Raw genomic sequence first — 24,596 nt, 5'->3', positions numbered from 1 at the left:
CAATCGTATTTGTGGGTGAAACAATACAGTTTTACCATTTTCTCTTAGTCAGACATCCTACTCAGACTTAATAAAGGGTGTGGCTGATATAGTTGCATGTCTACTGCTTTGGATAGGATTCATCTTACTGTCTGTGATGTCTAATACGAAGCCATTTAGTTTTGAGCTACATGTCCATTTACCTCTTTTTTAGTCAAGAGGTAAAAAAAGGTCTTTATGTAGTTGTGAATCACCTCTTCCAAAATTAGGCGGCTAAAACAGGTTAGATGAAACTCTACCTTGTTTGTTAACTGGCATTTCCTGTGAATGTTGATACATAAATTTTAACTTAATTCTAAAGTCCTTGTAAAATCTACAAAAATAATGAGAGGAGGAGTTAGAAAAAAACAAAACAAAACAAAACAAAGAACATAAATTGTTATAAGAAAACAGTATATATTTTGCCTGCTTTGTAATATTTGCTTCCAAAATTGGTAATAGTGAATGTGAAAGCTATCTCTTTTTAGATATCCACAATACATTTGTTGCATTTTTCTTCTTTATTGGTTGCTATTTAGAAATGCTAATAAGTTAATGTATTGCCCGTGTTAACAGTAGCCACATAATTCAGCTGAACTTTAATGAGGCTTATCTTCTAGTACCACACACTTTATTGCTTATTTATGGTTTTCATTCTAGAAGGTGTCAGTTTCAAGATGAAAACAGAAATTAAAGTTTTGCTTCATTTCTGAGTGCATTGTGAATGCCATTCTCTGACAATAGTGTTATTTGAATTATCACTATTAATCCATCTGTACTGAAAGAAGTAGTTGCTAAATAAATTGAGATTTTAAGGATTTGCTAACTCCAATGTAGCCAATAGTCTTTGTATTTAAAAAATCTAAAGGAAGGAAATGGAAGTTGTATGGAGTTCAACAAGATGAGACTTTCTATGCATTTTATTGGGGTGGTTTTGTTCTGAAATGGGTAACATTTGAGTATCAGAATTTACTTTTTTCAGGATAATTCAAGATATTCAATCTCAATTCAAGAGGAAAAAATTTATCATAATGATGACCGCTTTATTTAATTAACTGTGATAGCAAGACATCTTTCATTGCTTCTCATTTTCCCCCCATATTAATTAGGAAATCAAAAAGGCCGTTATTGAATGACAGCAGATGTCCCTGATTACCAGAAACTGTTTAATGTAATGTAGTGAGTGGAATTCTCATTTTATTTTCATTTTGTTTTATATACAGGATGAACTTGAAGATCCAATTTTATCAAGGAAAACTGCTTAGGCAAAAAATGCATTTGTGCCTGTCATTGCATGTAATTCTATGTGCGATCCCTTTCATTGTTATCATCATAAAATCATAGCTGGATAAAGGTTGGAAAGGAACTGTGGAGGTCATGTGACAGAATACCCACACATAGTGGGTAATTTATGTATATGTTCCACTTTTTTATAATCATTGCCACCTTTCCAAGGGATATTATAATTACTTAGCACGTACATTCTTCAAACAGTCTTAGAAGCCAATGAGAAATTGCCTTTTTCTTTCCTGGCACGAAGTCCACTGCTGCAGCAAGTGAATGGCGTGTCAGATGTATCTGCATGATTTTCACCAACTTTAAAATGTCAGCCTTTGTAACAGATTTTCCTCAGCTCTGTTGGGAAATTTCAACTCCCACAAGGTTTTGAAATTTACATAAACAAATTCTCCTACTCCTACATTTCTTCTCGGCTCATGATTTACACACAGACCAACAGGTATCACTTACTTAACTGCTGATGTTCCTTTATTCATGACACAGTCATTTCAACTGATGAGCTATGAAGACAGTCAGCCTTTTTAACAAGGTGGTTTTAGACTGCTATAACCTTAAAAGAGAAGTAGAAATAGTAGCAGTAAGGTAAGGTAACTACTCCTTATCCAGAAAAAAAAGAGCATAGCAACAGAAATGATGATTTGAAAATCATTAAAGAAGGTTCTGTATTTAAAAACTCTTATCTCGTCCTCTTTGACACCATAATTGGGCATCAGTTGATGAGTTAATTCTTAGTGGACAGGTGAGTAAATCAAACTTAACATTCAAATTGGACCATTCTTGGATCTTTAAGTAAAAAGTATGAAGATAAAATGGTTTTGAAGACAGAATTATCTTTATATGCTCTGAGATCCCTTCCCTAAAGGACAAGGTTAAAACTCATTTGCAGGCTGATGTGAAGAAGTATATTCTTAAACTTTGGCTAGTTTCCAGGACCAATAATTTTAGATTCCTAATCAGTATAAAATTCACTGGAGTGAGTTACAAAGAGCAGCTTTACTCTCATTCATACAGAAACCCTCTTTAAAGATCTCAGCCTAAATAGGTTTGAATGCTCTCCACAGTGCTAAGGTAGTGTGAGGAGCCCTTTGTGAAAATGAAACATTTGTCCATGGTGCTTTGGAGTTTCAGTACAAATCCATGTGGATTCCTCTTTCAAATATGTGCATGTGTATGTGTTCATTACCTTAAACATTTTGAGTTTAGTTGATATCTGTTCTTACATGATGAGAAGTTTGGGACTAATTAGTAGGTTTGATAACGAAACCGTGGGACCTCCAAAAACACTCCATACATTAACTTTTTCTCTTTTTTTTTATTCCTTAGAATGTCTTATTCTAACACTCACACTAAGATTTTTTTTCCATGCTGCTTCTATAGGTTGCTAGGCAGCAAAGCTTTACCCCCAAACTTAGCTCTCTTCTGCATGCTGAGACTCTTTCAGATATCCTCAGTGGTTTGAATCTCCTTGCTGAGGAGTTTCCTTGATTGAGAACAACTGCTTCGAAAGGTCACTGGCAGTCTGTGGATCAGCCCTTTTGTCTGATGTGAACAAATCTTCTCATTTTATACTTCAAGAAACCCTGCAGCAATTGAACCATGGTCCTGATTGCAACAAGCCTTGTGCAATTGTCCCCTACTGTATGCTGCATGGTGCCAATTGCTATGTATAATAATGTTTATATGGAAAGTGATCTTAAAAAGGCATAAGAACAATATTTGTATGTGCCTAATGAAAAAAGCCACTTGAAGACATTAAAGCTTTTCTTTTTTTTTTTTTTTTTTTTTTTTTTTCCTTCAGGGCAGATTCTGGATGTGCTGGAGGAATATAATCTGACTGATAAAACTCTTGTATACTTTACATCAGACCAAGGGGCTCATATTGAAGAAATCTCCAGTTCTGGAGAAGTCCATGGAGGATACAATGGCATATATAAAGGTAAACATTCTCTGAATTTCAAGAATTGTTTCAGAAACTATCTCAAAACTGTAATGTACTTTATATCTAAGAAGGTCAAAACTTGCTTCCTTAATAGTAAGCTTTTCGTGACTTTCATTCTAAATTCAAACATAGGCAGCAAATATAAGAGCTTTACTTACAAATTCATCATCTTAACCAGAGTCTATGCTCAACTGTGGAGTTTAAAAAGTATCAAATATACTCTTGAACTGGCCAGAGATACAGCTTTGGAAGGGTGTCAGTTTAGATTACTTTACTATCATGGCCGGATAGCAGAGTATAAAGGAAAAAAAGATGGGTTTTGAGGCATCAGGAGTCACAAATGATTGCTAAATACCTTACAGTGAGTGAGATTGCATGAAAGGAGGATAATAGAGAGGAAGGGAGAACCAGCAAGAGAGGCCCATGTTTTCATTACAGAAAAAGTAGAAAAGAGAAGTAAGGCTTAAAAAGAAAAATAAGGAGCTGGAATGAGTTTGAGATGGGCAAGTTCCACAACAGCCAGAAGAGGACAAGATTTCAAACAGAAAAATCTGAGCTGGAGAAGAGAGTTTTGACAATAATGCATAACTTACTGAATTGAAGATTGATTTGAAATTGACAGACTTTAGTTAAAAGGACAAGAGTTTAGTTGTATTCTTTTAGTGGAGGTCTTGAGAAGATTAATAACTAAAAAATACGTAAATTCTGTGGAGACTTAAAAATTGTTTAAAGTCTACTTTATTGTAATACATTTTCTTCCAGTGATATCACATAATACTAAAAGATACTGCTTTGGTTGCACTGTGGTGATCTTGGAGACAGAATAATTCCAGCTTAGCAAACAGCCTTCCTCCTTTTGTTCATTCCCATATCCCTGGCATGATGCTCCCCTCAATCACCAGAATCTAATACACTACTGGATAATAAACAACATTGTCAAAGAGGAAATAAAGGATTCCCCCTGACAAAGTACATAAAGAAGTGTTTTCCAATGTGCAAATGGTAGAGACAGAATGTCTGGAAAAATGAATGTCAAAATGCTTTCAATAATCTTCAGTCTTATTGAAATAGGATAGGACTACTTGGTTTTCTTATTGTTCATGAAATGAAGTGAATATTTTTTCTCCTTTACCAGAGATAAAGGTCTATTCATTCTTCAGTTTGTTTTCCCCTTATATTTCAGGGGACAAGGTCAAAGAAAACCAGCATGTTTTTTTGAAAGTCATTTACCAAACTTGAAACTTTTAGTTGTAGAAAGAGGTAAATTGCCTTTAGGTATGATTTTTTTTTTTTTAAAGTACTGTTGCAGAATTGCAACATCATGTAGTAGTAGAGTCTAGAAAGCACCTCCCAAGGTACACAGTCCTAATCCCTGCAGAGCAGGGTCAGCTAGAACAGATTGCTCAGGGCTATGTCCATTCAGATTATGAGAATCCCCAATGACAAAGACCCTGGGAAATTTTCTTTAGTATTTAATCACCCTCTTCATTAAAAAAACAAAACAAAACAACTTTTTCTTACCTTTAAATTGGATTTCCAGTGTTGCAGTTTGCACTCATTGTCTTCTGTCCTGCCACTGGGCACCAACTGAAAAGAGACTGTCTCTGCCTTCTTTAGTCAGGTAAATCCATGTCTCCATACAGATGGGCAATAACCCACTGTCATCGTTTTTCCCCAGCTAACATGTTGGGAAAAATAATTGGAAGGGTTAAAGTGAGAAAACTTATGTGTTTAGATAAAGACAGTTTAATAGGAAAATCAAAAGCCAGAAGCAGAGCAAATGAAGGAATTCATTCCCCACTGCCCATGGGCAGGCAGATGTTCAGCCATCTCCAGGAAAGTCGGGTTCTGTCACATGTAAGGGTGACTTGGGAAGACAAAAGCCATAACTCCAAACATCTCTCCCTTCTTCTTCCTCCAGCTTTATATGCTGAGCAAGACATCATATAGTATGGGATACCTCTAGAATCAGTTGGGGTCAGCTGTCCTGGCTGTGTCTCCTCCCAAATCTTTGTGCACCCCCAGCCTCCTCACTGGTGGGGTGCGGTGAGGAGCAGCAAAGGCCTTGGCTCTGTGTGAGCACTGCTCAACAGTAACTAAAACATCCCTGTGTTATCAACAAAGCTTTCAGGACAAACTCAAATCAGTGCCCCATAGTACAATAACAATAAAATACAGCGAGGTTTTCAAATGCGAAGCTCAGCAGTTATCAGTCCATAGGTATGCCTGAGACATGTCCCTTATACTTCTGAGAGAGATATGAAAATAATTCCACACAAGCAAAACAAGCAATGCCAAAGTCATGAGGTTACATACTATCAGATGGGTCCCCTTGGGCTAACACCAGAGTGAAATGTGACTTCAGTGTTAGTACTTAGGCCTTACATAGTGATTTAAGTAATTAAGGAACCATATGGTTACATATCTGTAGCTATAGGCACAGCCTGAGGTATTTTAGAAGCTCTGAAAAATATTTGCTTTCTAGAATGCCAGACAAGATACAGGATAAATGGTGAGGTGGCAAAAAAGACAGCTACACAGGGGAATATGCCTTCTTGGAGAACTTTGATTGAATGGAGTCTTTGTTATCAAGTCTTGTGAAATTTTGTGTTCATTCCTACAGAATGGAGAACGATTTGAAATAGATCTTACCTGAATTAATAAAAAATCTGATTGATAGTGTTACCTAGGAGAGGTATGACTTCTTATTTTTAAAATGAATTGTGTGGCTTGCAGTTACCACCTATGTTATGCTGGAAAATTTTGTAATAAACTGTGGGAGAGAAAATGCTCACTATGTAAGAAAAAAAAATAATTATAGCGTGAGATACATTCCTCATAAAATAAAATTAAAAGACCTATGCAATCAGTTGAATATACTTTTAAAATACAATTAAATCTGTTTTATCTTCCACTTTCTCCATCTCCATATCAGTCCTCAGTTTTACAGGTATGTTTATGCATCAATTTCAAATAGCCAGAAGTGGAAGTGATCGATTTACCACATAAATAGCGATTTTAATGTATAAATATTTATTCATATTAGCAGTCATGTACAGCGAGTTGTGTTAGAAGTCTGTACATCTCTGGCAGATGTAATGAAAACCAGACCTGTTAAGAGCTAAGTCTCAGGCACTGGTGGGGCAATGTGCCTCACAAGGCAAAAAGACAATCTTCGTGCTGCTTGGGCTTCTGTCTGCGTGCAGCAGGAATTTGCTTCACCTGATGAGTAGCTTACCAAACTGGGAGACATGTTCATTCTTTCTCCCTGTCTCTGGTAGACAATTTCTGCTACTAACCTTTTTGTATCTGAGCGTTGCATGAATGCAAATATGAATCAAGCCACTTAACCCTCTTGTCAGAGCTGGAGCAGTATGCTCAGCGATAATTGGTTCTGCTCTAAAATCAAAAGCTCTCAACAGATCTCCACAATTTGAACTCACTAATTTGTCTTGATGCGCCGCCAAATGAGCACCAATAACAAAATTTAAGAGGAGTTTGGAGAGTTAGGTTAGCACTGCAAGACTGAAAGCAAAAAGGGGAAATTGCTGTTTGAAAGCTTTATTAGACTGTGGAACAGCCACTGTAAATTTGGATAGCCCTTGAAATTAGAAAACAGAGGTAACATAGTATTTAACTATGTGTTGTTACACAGAATCTAGCTTATTTCTTTGGTATCCTCTTTTAGAAGACCTTCTATAGTAATAATATACACTACCTACGTTCTATGGCAAGGTGACCCATACATGAGGGAAGGCATAAGGATGTTGTCTTAGATTTTAATAAGTCTACTTAGACTTTAATGAAGTCTTTGACACTGTTTCCCTCAGCATTCTCCTGGGGAAACTGGCTGCTCATGGCTTGGACTGGTCCGCTCTTCACTGGGCAAAGATCTGGCTGGATGGCTGGTCCCAAAGAGTTGTGGTTTTGCCATATATACTTATCTCAAGCATAACAACAGGCTGTGTGGAGAATGGGTTGAGAGCAGCCCTGAGGAGAAAGACTTGTGGGTGTTGGTGGACAAGAAGGTCAACATGAGCCAGTAATGTGTGCTTGAAGGCCAGAACATCAACTGTATCCTAGGCTGCATCAAAAAAACCCCATGACCAGCAGGTTGAAGGAGGTGATTCTGTGCCTCTATTCTGGTGACACCCCAACCTCGTGTACTGCATCCAGCTCTGGGGCACCCAACAGGATATGAAGCTGTTGGAGTGAGCCCAGAGGAGGTCTACAAAAATGATCAGAGGGCTGAAGACAGACTGAGAGAGTTGGTCTTTTTCAGCCTGGAGGAGAGAAGGTTTTGGGGAGACCTTATAGAGGCCTTCTAGTACCTAAAGGGGGCCTACAAGGAAGATGGAGAGGGACTTTTAACAAGGGCATGGAGTGATAGGACAAGGGGCTTTAAACTGAAGGAGGACAGATTTACATCAGATATTTGGAAAAAAATAATTTTCAGTGAGGGTGGTGAGACACTGGTACAGGTTGGCCACAGAAGCTGTGGCTGACCCCTCCCTGAGACTATTCAAGACAAGGTTGGATGAGTCTTTAGGCAACCTGGTCTCACAGAGGGTGTCCCTGCCTTGGCCAGAGGGATTGGTACTAGGTGATCTTTGAGGTCCTTTCAAACCCAAACCATTCTATTATTCTATAGTTCAATTATCTATTTGTTTTCTGCCTGTTAGATTTTGATTCATGACAAGCTTTTATCTCCTAACCCATGATTAATATTACAGAAATTTTTCCTGAATGTACTTGTCAAAGACTTTTCAGAAGATTAAATCTATATACAGCCTCTAAACCAAGAAACCCATTTTAGCAAAAATTTATTTCCAACAACTTAAGATGACCTTTGTAACTGAACTCCTGGAGGACTTCTGAGTGCATCCATGATAAGTTGTTTTACCTGATTACTTGATGTTTAGATCAGAAACTAATCAGAGAAATTGCCAGTTTCTCTCAGAAACCCAGTCATTCCTGCGGACTTACTGATCAAATGGAGCCTTTGGGCCTACTAGTTCCTTTGGAAACTTGTTGTTCACAATTTTATTTGTTTTAAAAAGTCTTTATTTCTATGTATTTTCCTTTTGAGTTCTTTATTGTTCGTACCAAATCATTCAATGCTTTTTCATAAATTTTCATACAATTTATAAACACTAAGTTATTTATAACATATAAACTATTAAGACTTACAGTATATAAATTGTGGTCCATATTTTCCTGTTAATATTTTCAAAGTGAAATATGAAACTATTGTGCTTAACTTTGTCTCTTTGTAAAACTTTCTATGCCATTTTTCCAGGATTTTTTTTCTCTGTTCTGTGACATTTCTCTGTTAAAACATGTGGAACTTTGAGATAATGTTTCTGCATGTGATATCCAAAATATTTATGCTCACTTCCTCTTGGGTGTTTTTCACTAGCTTCCTCATTAGTATGCCATCTACAATTTAAACATGTCCATTTGAGCTAGTCACTTTAGCTTTCCTTAAGGAACAGAAACACAGTTAGCTTTTCTGAAATAATTAGATCTCCTTTTAGAATAAGATGAATATAATAAATAGACAAATTGAATATTCTCTCAATTGTGTAAACAAGCAGCTTAAGATGACTGGTCTAAAGGATTCTTCTTTGGTACCCTGAGATACGGAATCTAATTATTTTGTGGTAATTTTTATTTAGTTGCTTAGTGGCTTGGTTCTTGAATTAGCTTCAGTATATTACAAAATATGGCTCTCCTGTTACTTACTTTGCAGCAGTAACCAGTGAAGACATTAAAACCTTTTCTCTACACTGTACTATTTCACTGGTACATATGAAGACAGTGGAAGTCGTCCCCCATTCTCACTTGTTGACATCTATCCCACTCTGTTACACATAGGATTTTCTATGAAGTCCCCTTGCATCTCTTAATACTCTTACTGTCAGCTTCTTTTAGATGTGTATTTTGCCTGTTCCTTGGACCTGTGCATTAGAAACATTGTCTTTTATTGTATTTATAAAGCATTTAGCACAATGTATACAGGCACTTGGCTATTGTCATTGCTAGACTGGGGTGTGAGTTCTGATGCTAATGGAAACTCAGGCAAACACTCGGAAACCTTTTGAACAACCTTCATTTTATATGCTTTGTGCCTTAGAAATAGGTATATTCATAGTTGCTTTGTTAATATGAATGGGAAATAACCATGAATGATTCTAAAGAACTTAGTGATTTTTTTTTTTTAATCTACCTGTGGTAGGTTGACCCTGCCTGTACATCAATCAGGTGCCCATCAAAGCCAATCTATCACTCAGACAGACAGGGTGAAGGAAAATATAAAAAAAAAGCTTGTGGGTCCAGTAAAGGGCAGGTAGAAATCACTCAGCCAAAATAGACTCAACTTGGGAAAATTAATTTTATTTATTAACAAGCAAATCAGAGTAAGGTAATGAGAAAATGAAAACATATTTTAAAAGACAATATTTTAAACATCTTAAAAATTAAAAACATATTTTAAAATGTTTTTAAACATAAAATTTTAAAATATGTTTTTAAATATATTTTAAACATATTTGTAAACAATACTTTAAAATATTTTTATACAGGTCAATATACTGAAATTTTAAGTTCATTCATCAGTATTTCTTGATGCTATTAGTAAACGTTTTCCTACCAGTAAGCCACAGAAAAATCCAGCTTATCATTACTTTTGTCTCAAGATCTATGCTATTCCACATTAATGATATTAGTTGGACTTTCACTTTTGACTTTAATGAGAACAGGAACTGATCTTTTTTTTTTTTTTTTTAATCTACTGCATTTTTATATTCTCTCTGAAGTGATCCATTTTTTTTAAATAAAGTCCACTACATAGAGTCCACTACAGATTGGTAGGATAATTAGTTTCCTTGTATTTTAATATGATTCAAGAGAATCAGTTGTGTTTGAAACTTTGTCCTAGAAGAATATAAGAAGGAAATCTTCATCATTCATCACTCAAAATATTAACAGTGATATACCACAGAGTTTCCCTTTATGTATCGTCCTTTGTAAAATCTCTATTCCTAGAGTTAGGTAATAGCAGTCAATTTAAACCAGAGGGAGGAAAAAAAGAAATATTCTTTTAGCTAAGATTTGAAATGAGGTTAAAATGGAAATCGGACATCATGTTGTGGATGACTGCAGAGAGTTTTGTCTGCACCTTGCTTCCTCCTGCAGATTTTTCAGGAAAGGTGAACGTAGGCGATTGTTAGTATAACACTGAAGGGTGCAGCTACTCAGAAAGCATAGATAGCTAAGCATGAAAATACAGCCTGCTTTTTTTTTTTTATGCTACTTTAAAAACATCTTTAGAAGAATTTAAGAGAACAAAAATAACATACAGCAAGGCTACCTAGAATTTGCCAGGCATGCAGACTACTAGGTTGCTGCTTTTTCTCTGTTCCAGTGTTGTCAAGTCCAAACAAAATACAAAACTAATGACTCAGATTCTGAAATATCAAGAGATTTTAAATAATGACCTTTAGTGGATTTTTTAATTTTTCTTCTAATTTTAGCCATTTGGATTTTTGCTTGATGTTTCAAGCATTAGTAGGGAAACCTTGATTTATTTTTTAAGGAAAAAAGAAAGCATATAGTTTGAGCAATGTTTAACAGCTAGAGTTTTAAAGACAATGTATATCAAGGGATTTGTAATCATATAATGGCATTAAGCAAGTCTAGTGATGTCACTAAACACAGTTCTAATAAAGATGAACAACACGTAGACATAGATAATAGAAGACAGTCTTCCGCAATGACCTATAATTCCTGCCCTGGTTCCCTGCTATTCCTAACCTCGAGAGATATCAAAAAATTATGCTCCAATTAGTCTTTTGAAAGGAAAACAGCAGTCACTTCTTCATAGACTTAAGCGAGGAGATAGCCCTGCTGTGGAGACCATTTTGCTTTTTGTGCCTCACAGCAGGGAGGCAGAGTTTGCTGAGTGCTCCCTTTGTGCTTGGGTAATGTGTAAGTTTTCTCTCCTGTTCTGTGGTGATTCAAGAAAATTGTACTGTGAACCTCGGAGCTGTGAAAGTGATCCAATATCTAGGTTTTAAGATTTGCAACGTGTGGGAATTTGATTCACCACTTACCTTGAAATTGCTCTGTCTACAGATTACGCAGGAAGAAACAGTAAAATGAGAATTTATTTAAACAATCCAATCTAGCTAGGACTCTTACTACGTTCAGACAGGTATACAGAAATCCAAGGAATCTCACATTTAAGGCTCCTTGTCATGGTTTAATATCAGCTGCCAAGCATCACACTCTGCTTGCTCACTCACTCACCCCAATGTGAAATGGGGCAGAGAATCCGGAGAGTGAAAGTGACAAAACTCATGGGCCGAGATCAAGGTTCCCAGTGCAATAGAAAAAGCAAGAGCTGCACACACAAGCAAAGCAAAACAAGGAATTCATTCACCACTGCCCACGGGCAGGCAGGTGTTTCACTGTCCCCAGGAAAGCAGGGCTCCCTCATGTGTAATGGATACTTGGAAAAACAAACACCATCACACCAAACGCTCCCCCATTTCTCCTTTTTCCCCAGCTCTATATAATGAGCATGATGTCATATGGTACAGGATATCCCATGGGTCAGTTGGGATCAGCTGTCCAGGCTATGTCCCCTCCCAACTCCTTGTGCACCCCCAGCCTCCTTGCTGGTGGGGTGGGGTGAGGAGCAGCAAAGGCCTTGGCTCTGTTTCAACACTGTATTCATCACAAACCCAAACCAGAGCCCCCACAGTAGCTACTGTGAAGAAATTTAACTCTATCACAGCCAAAACCAGCATACTACCTATGGTATAGGTGAGCTCTTGGAGTTTTCTGTCTGTCCGTACAGTCCAGCCATGAAGCAGCTGTGATGCATATGCAGAACAAAGATCTGGCTCATGGGCTAAATCACCTCCATGACATAACTGTTCACTGAAAAATATCTTAATTTGAGGATATCTATGATTTCATGTCCTTGTACTTTTTTTGTATTTTATTTAGCTTTTACTATTCCTACTCAACAGGATTTCCTGTGAACCATTTCTCAGGATACTCCTCACTTTTCTGCAGGGTAACACATAATCCCCATTAAACTTTTAAAATTCTAATGGCTGTTGTATATGCATAGTCACCTTTTCTACAGAAGATACACACAGCCCTTTGACATCTACACTAGTCACAGCTCAATCATATTAACTGCTCAGGTTACTCTTTTGTGAACACTTCCTTCTGCTATCTGCAAGTATTTTAAACCTCACCAAATAACAATTCTATAGATTTAAATCTACATTTTATTTAGATGTTTTGTTTGAAAATAACATTTTTACAAGAATGTAAATAACAAAAATCCATGCATATAATTCCAAAGTTTTAGAATTGCTTCATTATGAGAATGGAATTGCATTTGATATAGTGAAAAGAGTAAGTTTTTTGAAGATAGTCTGATTTGAACTTGGCACTGCTTTCCAAAAAACACCTGTAGCAAAGATTGTTGTTTGACATAATCTTGCTATTAGAAAGTCTTTTCTGATGTTCAGTTGGGAAATTATGTCCCTGACTATTTAATATTATGAATTCTGATAAAGCCCATGAAAAATGCAGCAAAATTCTGATATAATAAAGAATCACAAGTTGAAGATTTTTCATTCACAAGACTATATATAAAAATAGGTAATGATCTGTGCAAAGGAGTTATTGTTTGAAGTTGCCAGTTACATTTATGAACAATGAAAAACCTGTAGAAAACCTCATTGATCAGTGAAAAACCTGTAGAAAAACACATGGATTGTGAATCTCACAATACCGCAACAGGAAAGACCATGGAGTGGTCAGTAAGACAGACAGCATACATGGCAAGGCCTGGACTTGACATCAAGATTTTAACATCTACGTCATGTTTTGAAGGTCTAAGAGTCTGAGGAGGCATAACTATTCAAGTACATTCTTTTAATAGTTTGCTCTTTTGTGACTTATTTATCTATTTATTTAAAAAAGGAAGATAGAGAAAAAAACAGGCTTATAGTAGTTTTTATTTTTTGAGACATGAATTGCTGTTTGATTCAGTTAATGGCAATTTTCAACACTCATCTTCCTCTTCTTTCAGACATTTCCACTGTATAAATCAATCACAAATTAGTTTTGAATGCCTGGTCCAGACCATGCTTAAGCACATCCCAAACCCATCTGTTTACCAGAAATGTTTTTTCCTAAATGATATATTAATTTCAAAGATCAACATAGTCACATGACTGTATAAGACAATAATAGTACTTGTGATATCTCTACATAAAGACTTGTGTCAATCTTCTATTAAGTAATGTTAGAAATGTCATAGAATAAGCACATTACCTTTCTGCAAAGACACTGGGAGCACTGGGCAGTGATGGATATTGCAGAAACAAATGAAATTATTACAGTGCAGTCTTGAATGCAAAGTTCTTCCTAACTGAATTGGAGAATTCGGTAACAAATTAGTACTTTCTTCTCTATAAAGTAGTTAAGAACTATATTTAATAAGGTATCATGTATCTTCTCTGGGTTCAAACCTCAGACATCTAGGCATACTTCAATTTATTTTCTCTTCCTGTCTTTTTAGAAATATCTTCACATAGCTCTGTGGCACACTATCTAGATCAAATTCTAAATGAAGATATCCACAAGGTGCCTTTTTATCTCCTACAGCTGTTACGAAACTTTGTAAAATAAACACTTTTTATAAGCTTTTTTAATACAAATTGGTTTGCTTACTGTAAGAAAGGTACTGATTACATGTGGAAAATCCAAACCTAGGAAATTTTAAAAAGATAAATACATTTAATGAAAAGATTCTAGCCAGACAAAGTCTTAGTATGTGGAAACTGAACCTTGCGGGGGGTGGTTTTTCTAAGAAACTGATTTCTTTTTTTCAGGTGGAAAATCAATGAACTGGGAAGGAGGTATACGTGTGCCAGGGCTTCTCCGTTGGCCTGGAGTGATACAGTCTGGTGCCTATATTGATGAGCCAACAAGTAACATGGATATATTTCCTACCATAGTCAGACTTGCCGAGGCAGTGTTACCTTCTGACAGGTATGGTGTGAAGTTATCTCTGGTTCAGAGAAAGTCTCATAAGGGTTATATACATTCCGGTGTGTTAAGAATGAAAAGAAGAAACTAGATTTTAAAACCTTTTTTTTTTTTTTTTTGTCATGACTTATGTTGTTTCTTTTTATAATGACATACTGATATATTTTACAGGAATATTTTATGTAAAAACTTGCAGAATAAGCTCCAAGAAATGAGAAGAGAATACCTTCAAGGGCAACATATTGTCAAATTAGTCCTAGAATTATTTATTAAAAGCAAAAGTTAATGTATCAAAGAAGTCTTTCTTCTGTGTGGGTGAATGTGGTAGATAAATGAACTGCAAGTGTAAATTATTTTAAACTTTACGAGCTTAACCTTGGCCTTCTTAGTGTGACAAAACACATCAGAAAGACAGCTAGGCTTTTCTCACCATTATTTTTTTTTTTTTTGTTCTCCAACAATTAATGAAACTAATCCCTTACAGAATTTTGCAGCCTGATAAGAATATCCACTGTATTTCTAAAATTCATAAGATGCTTTGTTGACAGTCCAACCCTGTGCTTTGTCTTGTTTGGAACATAACTGGTCACAGCAGGAAGGTGCCCCCACCTAAACTCTGTTGCCATCCCAATCCACTAAGTGGAGAAACCTGCTGATACTCTCACACTTTGAATGCATCTACCATAAACAAACAGCTTTTTAGCACATAACATCCAGAATCCACATGAGTAAAACCAGTGGTGAGCAGAGACACTCTGCTAATAATGATTCACTGAGTGCATGAAGGAAATGCCTGGGTAGGGCATGTGCAAGACATGAAAAATTAGTCAGGCTGGTCCTGAGAGATCCACTGTAAGCAGTAATTATTGAACCTGAGCAGTTCAGACTGTTCTTAATGTGGGCAGATCTTACGCACATTGTTTTCATATTGCTGGAATGAAGACAAAGCACCAATAGTTTATTTTGATGTCTTTGATAGAAATACCAATATAGTTGTGTAACTCCCACTTGCAAGGTGCATCACCCTGATTCTTCCATGTAGACTAGATACCATAATTATTGCTTCATAGTAGGGCATGGACTGGCTTCAACTGGTGAATTCCTATCACTCCACTGAATTCTTCCTGAGAAACAAGAGAAATTACTACTATTAGGATTCAGTCACTGAGAGGGAGCTGGTTAAAAAGGGAAGGAGGAGGTGTTCCTAGTTAAAGAAGAAAAATAAGTATTCAGAAAGAAAGTCTCATATCCCCTTGAAACCAGCAGTTGTGGGAATGCAAGAGTACTGGAGACATACTGCTGGAGACACACCTTTCCCCATCAACAGCCTGTAGAAGAGAAAGTGTCCTGATCTCAGATTCATAGTGAGGAAACTTGCAGAGGCAAGACAAGGTCCGTTACTCAGGCAATAAAGCATGGCAAATTAGAAGTGGGAAAGACATTAATTCAATGGACCCCCACAAACAGTGATGCACCTAGAAAGCAGAGTTGTTGGGATACAGAGATTTAGGAATACCAGGATGTTTTCCTGCCCATCCTTTGAGAAGAGTCCAACACAATGGTGACGAGGCATATAATTGCTGCCAAGAATTTCATAGTCATATATATCTCATGGCTTTAAAAAGTCAAGTTAATAAATGTATTTTAGTAGCTACACTAATATGAAACTGATTTTACATAGTAATGAAATTAATATAGATACTTGAAGACATTTTTCAAGTTTCAAAAAAGTTTTTTCGGAGATGTTGCTCAAAATCCTTAAAAAATAATTACCTGCTGATGTATATAGATCAGAAGAAAGTACTTCGTTGTAAAAATTTTGTAAATTTGTAATTCATACCAGGTTAAAAAAGTATATTGTGATTTCTGATCAGCAGGCAGGCTGATTGCAGCAATTTGAATGCTTAATTTATGGAAACATTTAAATGCTTCACTTATTTTATAACTTCATTTTTATGTAAATTGACTGATTCCTTCAAAGCATGAACAAAATTGTCCAGCAGCATTTAGAGAATTTTTATTTATATATGTATATATATATTGCTCAGTGTATGCGTGTGCAGTTGATAAACACATTTAAAGATAGCTAATTTTCAACTTTGAAATGGCTAGTTCTGTCTTATGCTTCTGGCATACATAATTTGCTGGACCAAGTTCTTACATTACTTCTGGGGATGCTAACACAGCGTAGCATATATTTCTCTTGTTTTAAGGTTACTTTGACCAGAGAACTCCCAAACAGCTTGAACATGTACAGCTGGAGGACTGTGTTGTGGCAAGTTATTCACATATTTCTGGTCACTTTCTTGCAGAAAGAAAAAAAGATAAAAATGGGTTGAGGAAACAACCATTCCTGATGGCAAAATGTAAAATTAATGTTTCCTGAAATAATATAAAAATCAAAGGAGAACAGAACCTCAAGGTTTTTCTCTGAATTGACCAACTGCAGGTGGCCATTCAGATTTACTTTTTTGAGTAGTGGAAATGCAGAGTTATAATATTTTCTTGGTAATGTGAGGTTAGGTTTATTGCACTGACTATGAAATGTTTTCTTTCTCAGAATAATTGATGGACATGATCTGATGCCCTTACTTCAAGGAAATGTTACACGATCTAAGCATGAATTTCTCTTCCATTACTGTAATGCATATTTAAATGCAGTGCGCTGGCATCCAGAAAACAGTAAGTAAACTTGCCTGTTCACATTTTAAATATTTCATATAATTTTTATTGCAGCTTGAAAAGAATCAGAAAAAAGCCCTGGGCCATAGAACCAAATAAATAGTTTAAAATATCTATATTTTTCCTTCTTTTTCATTTTTCTTTTTGCTCAAACCTCCCTATTCACTAATTTACTGTTTGACATTAGTTTGTAGCTATACATCAACATTTCACATCAATACAATACTGAGATCGATGGTATCTGAAAATATACTCTTTTAAACTTGCCTGAAAGAAAGTGTGTGTGTTACAGAATTAAGTAGTCAAGGTTAACAGTTTCATCATCCTAAAAATGCACGGGTAATAGGATGACTTGCATAGTAACAGCACAAGTATGATGTCAGTCTGGTCATTTTTATTGCTGGGATAACAAAGTATGGAGGAATCACTAAGTCAGTCATAACTATCCAATAAATAAATATAGTATTTTAGGGTCTCTTCTCATGCTTTTTAATGAATAACATAATTCCAATTTGTAGGCCAAGGAAAGAAGCTTTTCCCAGTGGTTTGCCCATTTTTAACTAACAGCTTACTGTTTCTGGTAGCAACTTCCACATTAACCAAAGCCTATTTCCCTTTCTATGAAAATCTCTGCACTGAAAGAAGTCAAACACACTTTTCTCTCATCTCAGTTGACATTCAAAGTGACAACTTGTTAACAGCTTCAAAATGATGATCCAAGATAAGCTTTGGTGTAGCATTTTTTGGTTTAAGTACCTTGGGAAAGTTGACATGGTTAATAGTTAATGTGCAGACTTAAAATGAGTTTGATACTTTGTCTTCTTGATCATCTGTAGGCTGACTCTATCTGTCTTGGACTAGGAAAAGGGAAAATACTGTATATAACATATTTACCATTACTTTGCCTATATATCTTTTAGCTGATGAATAATCATAAGGAAGAATCAAGCAATGTGGTTATCTAGTACCACTTTTCTCTGAGGTGGAATGAAATTATTCTACATCATGATGAGGAGAAAAATAAGCAGATCTCCAGGCAGGCAGAGAAGCTGTTTTTCTCAAACTTTCACCTTTGCAAGATGAAGTACTCCTTGTCTAAGGAAAGGGTCAGGTTTGTTGTTCACTGAAGAGGAATTTAATGGAAAATGAAGGGGAGCAATAACAAGGGACTAGCCTATTGTATTTACTTGAGGGGCAACAATGTGGATTGGGATTCTCCCTTTATCCTTTCTCCAAGGCAATCAAAAGAGAGAAACCATTCAGAACTTAGCAATAACATATTCATAACACTGAGCTGATTTTTGTATGGAAGGAGTTTTTTGCTAACTTGTTAGACTGCACTGTAGTGTAAGAGTAGGCAAAACCCAGATATTTCTCTCTACTCTCTTTTGTACCAGTCCCCCGGTATGGCTCACCACCTTCTTTCTTACCTGTCCAATCTCAAATCTTCAAAAATTCTTTTTCCATGTAGACAATGCAGTCATATTTGCAAAGATCTTTGTTGCAGTCAGCTAAAGGTTTGCCCTTGTTTATCTCTCTCCCATGTGTTATAGTTGTATAGAGATAAATTGCATTACAGCTGTGCCCACCTGATGCCATCCGCGCTGCTGTGCATACTCCTGTGGAAAGATGAGTGTGTTTGTTATTTTTTCTGATATCTTAGTAGCTCTACATGAAGTAACTGATAAGTTCCAAGTGCATTACATTACTAGTGACAGTATTGTCTTCTAGTCTCCCACCTGAGTTCACTCTTTACAGCTAGTCTGAATTCATCAAAGGTCATTATTTCTGTTACTATTAAGTGATAGTTTAGTATGCAAAAATAAATACAAGTAAAGCAAAAATATAATCCAATGTGCTCCCCCCCCAAGCAATTTTTAAAACCATCTAATTAAAAACATTGCAGAGCTTTTGCCTAGCAGCAGAGAACTGAATTAAAATTATCCTATAGCAACAGTTCATTCCCTATACTTAGGACTACACACAAGAATGCCAATAAAGCCATGCTCATCAAAGACAGGCCAGAATACTGGAAAATGGCAACTTCAACTTAATCTCAGCATGCTATTATTACCAGTTACAAGACTATCAATCTTCAAAGTTTGAGTATAGATTTATCACTATTCCTAACTCTACATGTATTCCATGTCTAACATTTTATGGCCTAAATTAGTATCACAGTCCTGCACGAATTTACACATTTTCCAGTATCCAGAAAAGTTTGTAGGATCTCTCATCTTTAAGTTGCACCTTACTAATCACTGTAATCAAGTGAATAGCACTTAGTTCACAGAGGACTGCCAGATACTTAATATTCTTAAGGATAGTCATGAAGAGACGATATTTCTTATCTAAGAAATATCAGGAAATTATTAAAAAAAAAAGTCATCAAGGAACATTAGAGAAAGCTTAAAACTGCAAAGGAAAATCCTATTTATTTGTTTGTTTGTTTATTAGGTAGCATACAATCTGTTCTAAATAAAGAGGAAAGGTGCATATACTGCATATGTGCACTTATTAAAGCACATATTCTCATGTTTCTTGCTCTATTTTCTGAGTAGTCTTAGTTTGTATATCAACTTCAGCTTGTATGTTCTACTTTTACTCCTAGATACTAAAAATGTATCAATAGGTTTGATTCTAAGGAAAAGTATATCAGAAAGGGTATCAAAAAATCTGCCCAGTCATTTAGCACTTTGTTGACTCCATCACTCCACAATTCCCTTAATAAATACTTTTGCTATTGTTAGATTCCAGCGTGCTTCAATCTGAAAAGAAATGAACCCTAACCTTTAATTTTTCACTTTTAGGCTATATATATGAAATGTGTAAATTTCATTTATGTGCAATTTGTAGTAATTACACACTTTTCCCTTGCTTGCAAGTTTCTAAGGTCTGACAATGAGGTTTGTTTCTCACATCATGCAGGGAAGATCAGAAAGTTCAGAATAAACTATTACCATTTTGCATTTATATTTTTAGAGATGTGCTGGCTTGGGCTGAGTTAGTTTTCTTTGTGGTAGGTAATAAGAGTGTTGATAATACAAGAATGTTTTAGTTATTGCTTACATAGAGTCAAGGACTGACCTGGTTTAACCTAAGCAACTAAGCTCCACACAACTGCTCTCTCACTCCCCTCACAGTGGGAATCAGAGGGGTAAAGGGTGAGAAAATTCGTGGGTAGAGATAAAGACAGTTTAATAGGTAAAGTAAAAGCCACATGTACAAGCAGGGTCATTGCCATTGCTGTTATCAGAATGCTCCCAGCACAGTAAGATGATCAGCAGTGCAGCACTGCAGCAAGCAGTGAAAGCCAAAACCAGCTGCTAACAAGTACTTGACTCTTTGCTCACTACCTTCACTGTGAGATGGGGAAGAGAACTGGAAGGGCAACAGTGAGGAAACTGATAGGTTCAGATAAAGACGTTTTAATAGGAAAATCAAAAGCTACAAGCAAAGCAAAACAAGGAATTCATTCGCCTCTTCCCACGGGCAGGTGGGTGTTGAGACAGGAAAGCAGGGCTCCGTCATGTGTGTAAGGGTAACTTGGGAAGACAAAAACTGTCAACCAAAATATCCCTCCCTTCTTCTTCCTCCAGCTTTATATGCTGAGCATGATGCCATACAGTACAGGATATCCCTTGGATCAGTTGGGGTCAGCTGTCCTGGCTGTGTCCCCTCCCAACTCCTTGTGCACCCCCAGCCTCCTCGCTGTTGGGGTGTGGTGAGAAGCAGCAAAGGCCTTGGCTCTGTGTGAGCACTGCTCAGCAGTGACGAGAACATCCCTGTGTTATCAACAAAGCTTTCAGCACAAACCTAAATCAGAGCCCCCATAGTAGCTACTATGCAGAAAATTAACTCTATCCCAGTTAAAGTCGGCACAAGATCCTAAGGATTTCTCATAATCAAAATCAGTGCACATCTTCATTGAGACCTACTAGTTAGGTCAGATACTGCATTCACAATATAATTCCACCTTCATCGGTCCTTTAAAGGAACATTTAGAGGATGTGTGCTATGCAATGCTCTTCCTAACCAACATTTAAAATTTAAAAAGTGTTATCATTTTTTGAGAGATGTGAAAAGAATCTCTCTTTTGTCTACCTTCCTCCTTTTTCTCAGACACAGAAATTAAGTTAACATAATTTTCCTATTCATCTCTATTTGTTTCACTTATATTTTTTCCTCGTATTAAAAAACAATCTACACTAATCATCATGTTCTGAATTGAAAAAAGGAATGAAATATCAGGTAATTTTTTTTGCTTATCATTCCTGTCTTACTTTCACAGAGTCACACAGACTGACATTTGTTATTAGCACCTTGGAAAAAGTCGTGACATAGAGTCCTAGTCCTTGGAGGATGATTTCCTGTTATTTTAAGTCCTTATAAATATGTTTAATTTAATTGATCTGTTAAAAATAGAGAGGAAGGCCTGTTAAACAGAGTCAGCAAAGTACTGTGATTTATCATTGTCATTGCTTACTATCCACAATTAGCTGGTATACCATTGTGGTGGTTTGGCCCTGGCCAAATGCCCACCAGAGCCACTCTTTCACTCCCCTTTTCAGCCAAAAAAGGGAGAAAATATATATTGTGAGGCTTAGGACTCAAGATAAGAACAGAAGTGTCATGGGCAAAACAGACTCAACACAGAATAAAAGAAAGAAAACTAATTTGTTACTACTACAAATACACACCCAGTGAACCAGAGTCGGGTAATGAGAAGTGCAGCCAGGTCTTAAAGCACCTTCCCCCCACCCCTCCCTTCTTAGCAGACTTAAACTTCATCATGATTTTACTCCCTTCTTCCCCCCCACCTACATGGTCTAAGGAGGGGCAGGGAATGGGGAATGGGGGTTTTCAGTCCATTCCTCATGAGTTGTTTTCTTTTTTAGTTGGGGTGGAGAGAGGGCATTCCAAACACACCCCCTTACCCTGTCGCACCGCGGGGTCCCACCCATGGGAGACAGTCCTCCACAAACTTCTCCAACGTGAGTCCTCTCTGTTGGGGAGTCATCTCCTCACCATTCCTCAGCATGGCCCTTCTTCCATGGGGTGCTGACCTTTGGGCCCAGACTGCTCCAGCTTCGTCCCACACAGAGTCACAAGTACTCCAGCAAACTTGCTGTGGTGTGGATCAATCTCTTCACAGGCCATAGATGGTCTCTGCTTCCCATCTTTATCCATGGGCTGTGAAGGGACACCCGCTCCACCATGGTCTTCCCCAGGGGCTGCAGGGGAATCTCTCTCTCCGGCACCTGAAGTGCCTCATTCTTCCCCAGCTCTCCTTCTTCCCTGGCCTTGATGTCCGCATGGGTTGTTAAATCTTCTCTGGTGGCAACAGGCACATGCCTGTGGGGGTTTTTTCTCCTATATGTGATTCATCACTGTGACCATCACTGATTGTCTTGGCCCTGGTGAGCAGCAACTCTGGCCTTGAATTGGACAATGTTTACTTTCTGGGGCCTGCAGAGAGCTTCTAGCTGCTGCTTGCAGAAGCCATCTCGGCAGCACCTCCATTGTCCATTAAAACCCAGCTACACAAAACAGCAAGTACCAAGATATGCAACCAACACCTTTGAGAAAAAAAAGTCTCCAAACTTTTCTGCCTGCCTAGTAACATGTAATCATTTAAGTTTTTTTAATCATCAAAAAATTACATTTAAAACAAAGAGGGTATAGGATTTGCCTTTACTTTCTTGAGCTGAGCCATCCAGTTATATGTAGTTTTCTGTTAGTTGTGTATGTCAGATTATATTTTTGTCGTAATTTAACTCTGATCACATATTCTTGTGCTAGTCCAAGTAGAGCAGTACTTGTGTATTTGCTAAAGTTATAATTTAGCATAACTGAATACTAAAAACCTATCAAGAGCTCTGTCTCCAGAACATCACTGGCATATGAATCGGTGCTATTAAAAATGTATTGCTATGACAACTTAATTATAAGGAGAGAATTCATCAGATACAGAGCAAATTTACTGTTGAATGGAACTACTGTGTATTTCATGCTACTTGGATTGTGCACAAAATTTTCATTTGATAAGGAGGGAATGTATTGTAATCCCCTGTAATAAACACTGAAAAATATAATGCCATTCAGTCCCTACTATAAAGAAATTATAATCTTTTGGTATAGCATCTTGGTGCTACTAATAAAAATGCACTGTTTCTGATAAAAGCTAGAGTGTCTTTACTAGCAACACTTCAAAATGGATTTCATTATTCAATGGAAAATGTCATTCAGTAAACAAAAGTAGAAGATACTTGCTATGGCAAGCTAAGTTGAAGCATAGTAAGCAATGGAATCAAACCACCTTAACATGCAAGTCCAAAGACTTTAAAGAAAGTTGAAGTTAACTGAAAAAATCTACACAAAGTTTTCTGGTTTGCCTCACTTAATATACAGGATATATTGCAACTAGTCTTCATTCTGAGATTCTTGTATGTTTTGACATACTGCAATTACTGAAAATAGTTCAATAAAATTGACCAGTCAGGGATTTTTTCTATATTATTATAGAATTTATAGCTATTGTGATTCTTGACTGTTGCAGTGTTCCCCATTATCCAACTGTCTACAGTATTTCATGAGAGATATTTTGCTCTTTGACTGACAATGAGGGGATCTTCTAGTCATGCATTTAGCCTTTTCTGCAGTATGCACTGTTACACATTGAAAACAAAAAGAATGTGAGAGGAGTATTTTCTGGTTTGTGGCTTTCAGTTTAGGTATGTAGGATAAACTTACAGGGTTCTTCTTTGAGAGGTTCCTTCAGGTTCTGTTTCACTGAATATATTTGAATCATAAGATAGGAGAAAGCAGGAAAAATCTGCTAAGAAGGGCCATTTTGTAACAATTTATGGTTTGGACAGGTATCACCTTTATTTTGAAATGTAATTAAAATACAGCGTATTTCTGAAGAAATGAACGTAAGAAGAGGAATAACTTGCACTTTTCCTTGCCTCTCAAAAGAATGGTGACATGCATACTTTAAGAGGCAATAACAATTACCCATAGGCTCCTTGGTCATCCATGCAGGCATTCTGGTGTTCCTGCCTGACTTTTTCTTTGCTGGGACGTATCTCTCCTGGGGGTTATTATCCTTGAATATTAACCAGCTTTCTTAGGCCCCTCTTCCCTCCAGCTTTTGTCCCGTGGTACTCTGTCAGGTCTCTGAAGAGACCAGCCTGTTCTTCTGAAGTCCAGGGTAGTGAGCTTCTGTGTGCATTCCTCACTTTCATACAAATCTTGAACTCCACCATTTTATGGTCTCTGCAGCCAAGACTGCCCTTGAGCTTCACATTCACCACCAGCCCCTCCTTGCTGGTAAGGACAAGGCCCAGCATGGCTCCTCTCCTTGGTGGCTTCTCTATCACTTGGAGAAGGAATTTATCATCAATACATTATAGGAACATCCTGCATTGCTTATTCCCTGCCGTGTTGTCCCTCCAACAGATACCAGAGTGGTTGAAATTCTCTATGAGGATAAGGGCAGGTGAAAGTGAGACTACTCCTATCTGTATACATAGGGCCTCATCTGCTCACTCTTCCTGGTTGAGTGATCTGTAGCAGA

General features: G+C 37.0%; 1 protein-coding gene across 1 annotated transcript in view; it reads left to right on the top strand.

The window, feature by feature from the left end:
• Window positions 1–24,596, top strand: part of STS (steroid sulfatase) — a gene marked incomplete at its 5' end in the record, with an annotated part of 90,521 nt that overhangs the window by 43,377 nt on the left and 22,548 nt on the right. The window contains 3 exons of the mRNA XM_084261072.1: window positions 3,116–3,253; window positions 14,179–14,338; window positions 16,896–17,017. Of these exons, the coding sequence (XP_084117198.1) occupies window positions 3,116–3,253; window positions 14,179–14,338; window positions 16,896–17,017 (420 nt within the window). The remainder of the gene's footprint in view (window positions 1–3,115; window positions 3,254–14,178; window positions 14,339–16,895; window positions 17,018–24,596) is intronic.

This window comes from Gallinula chloropus, assembly GCF_964237585.1.
Source record: "Gallinula chloropus genome assembly, chromosome: 1".
Taxonomy (NCBI): Eukaryota; Metazoa; Chordata; class Aves; order Gruiformes; family Rallidae; genus Gallinula; species Gallinula chloropus.
The sequence above is the reverse complement of the archived record's forward strand: the minus strand, read 5'-3'. Positions and strand labels throughout refer to the sequence as shown.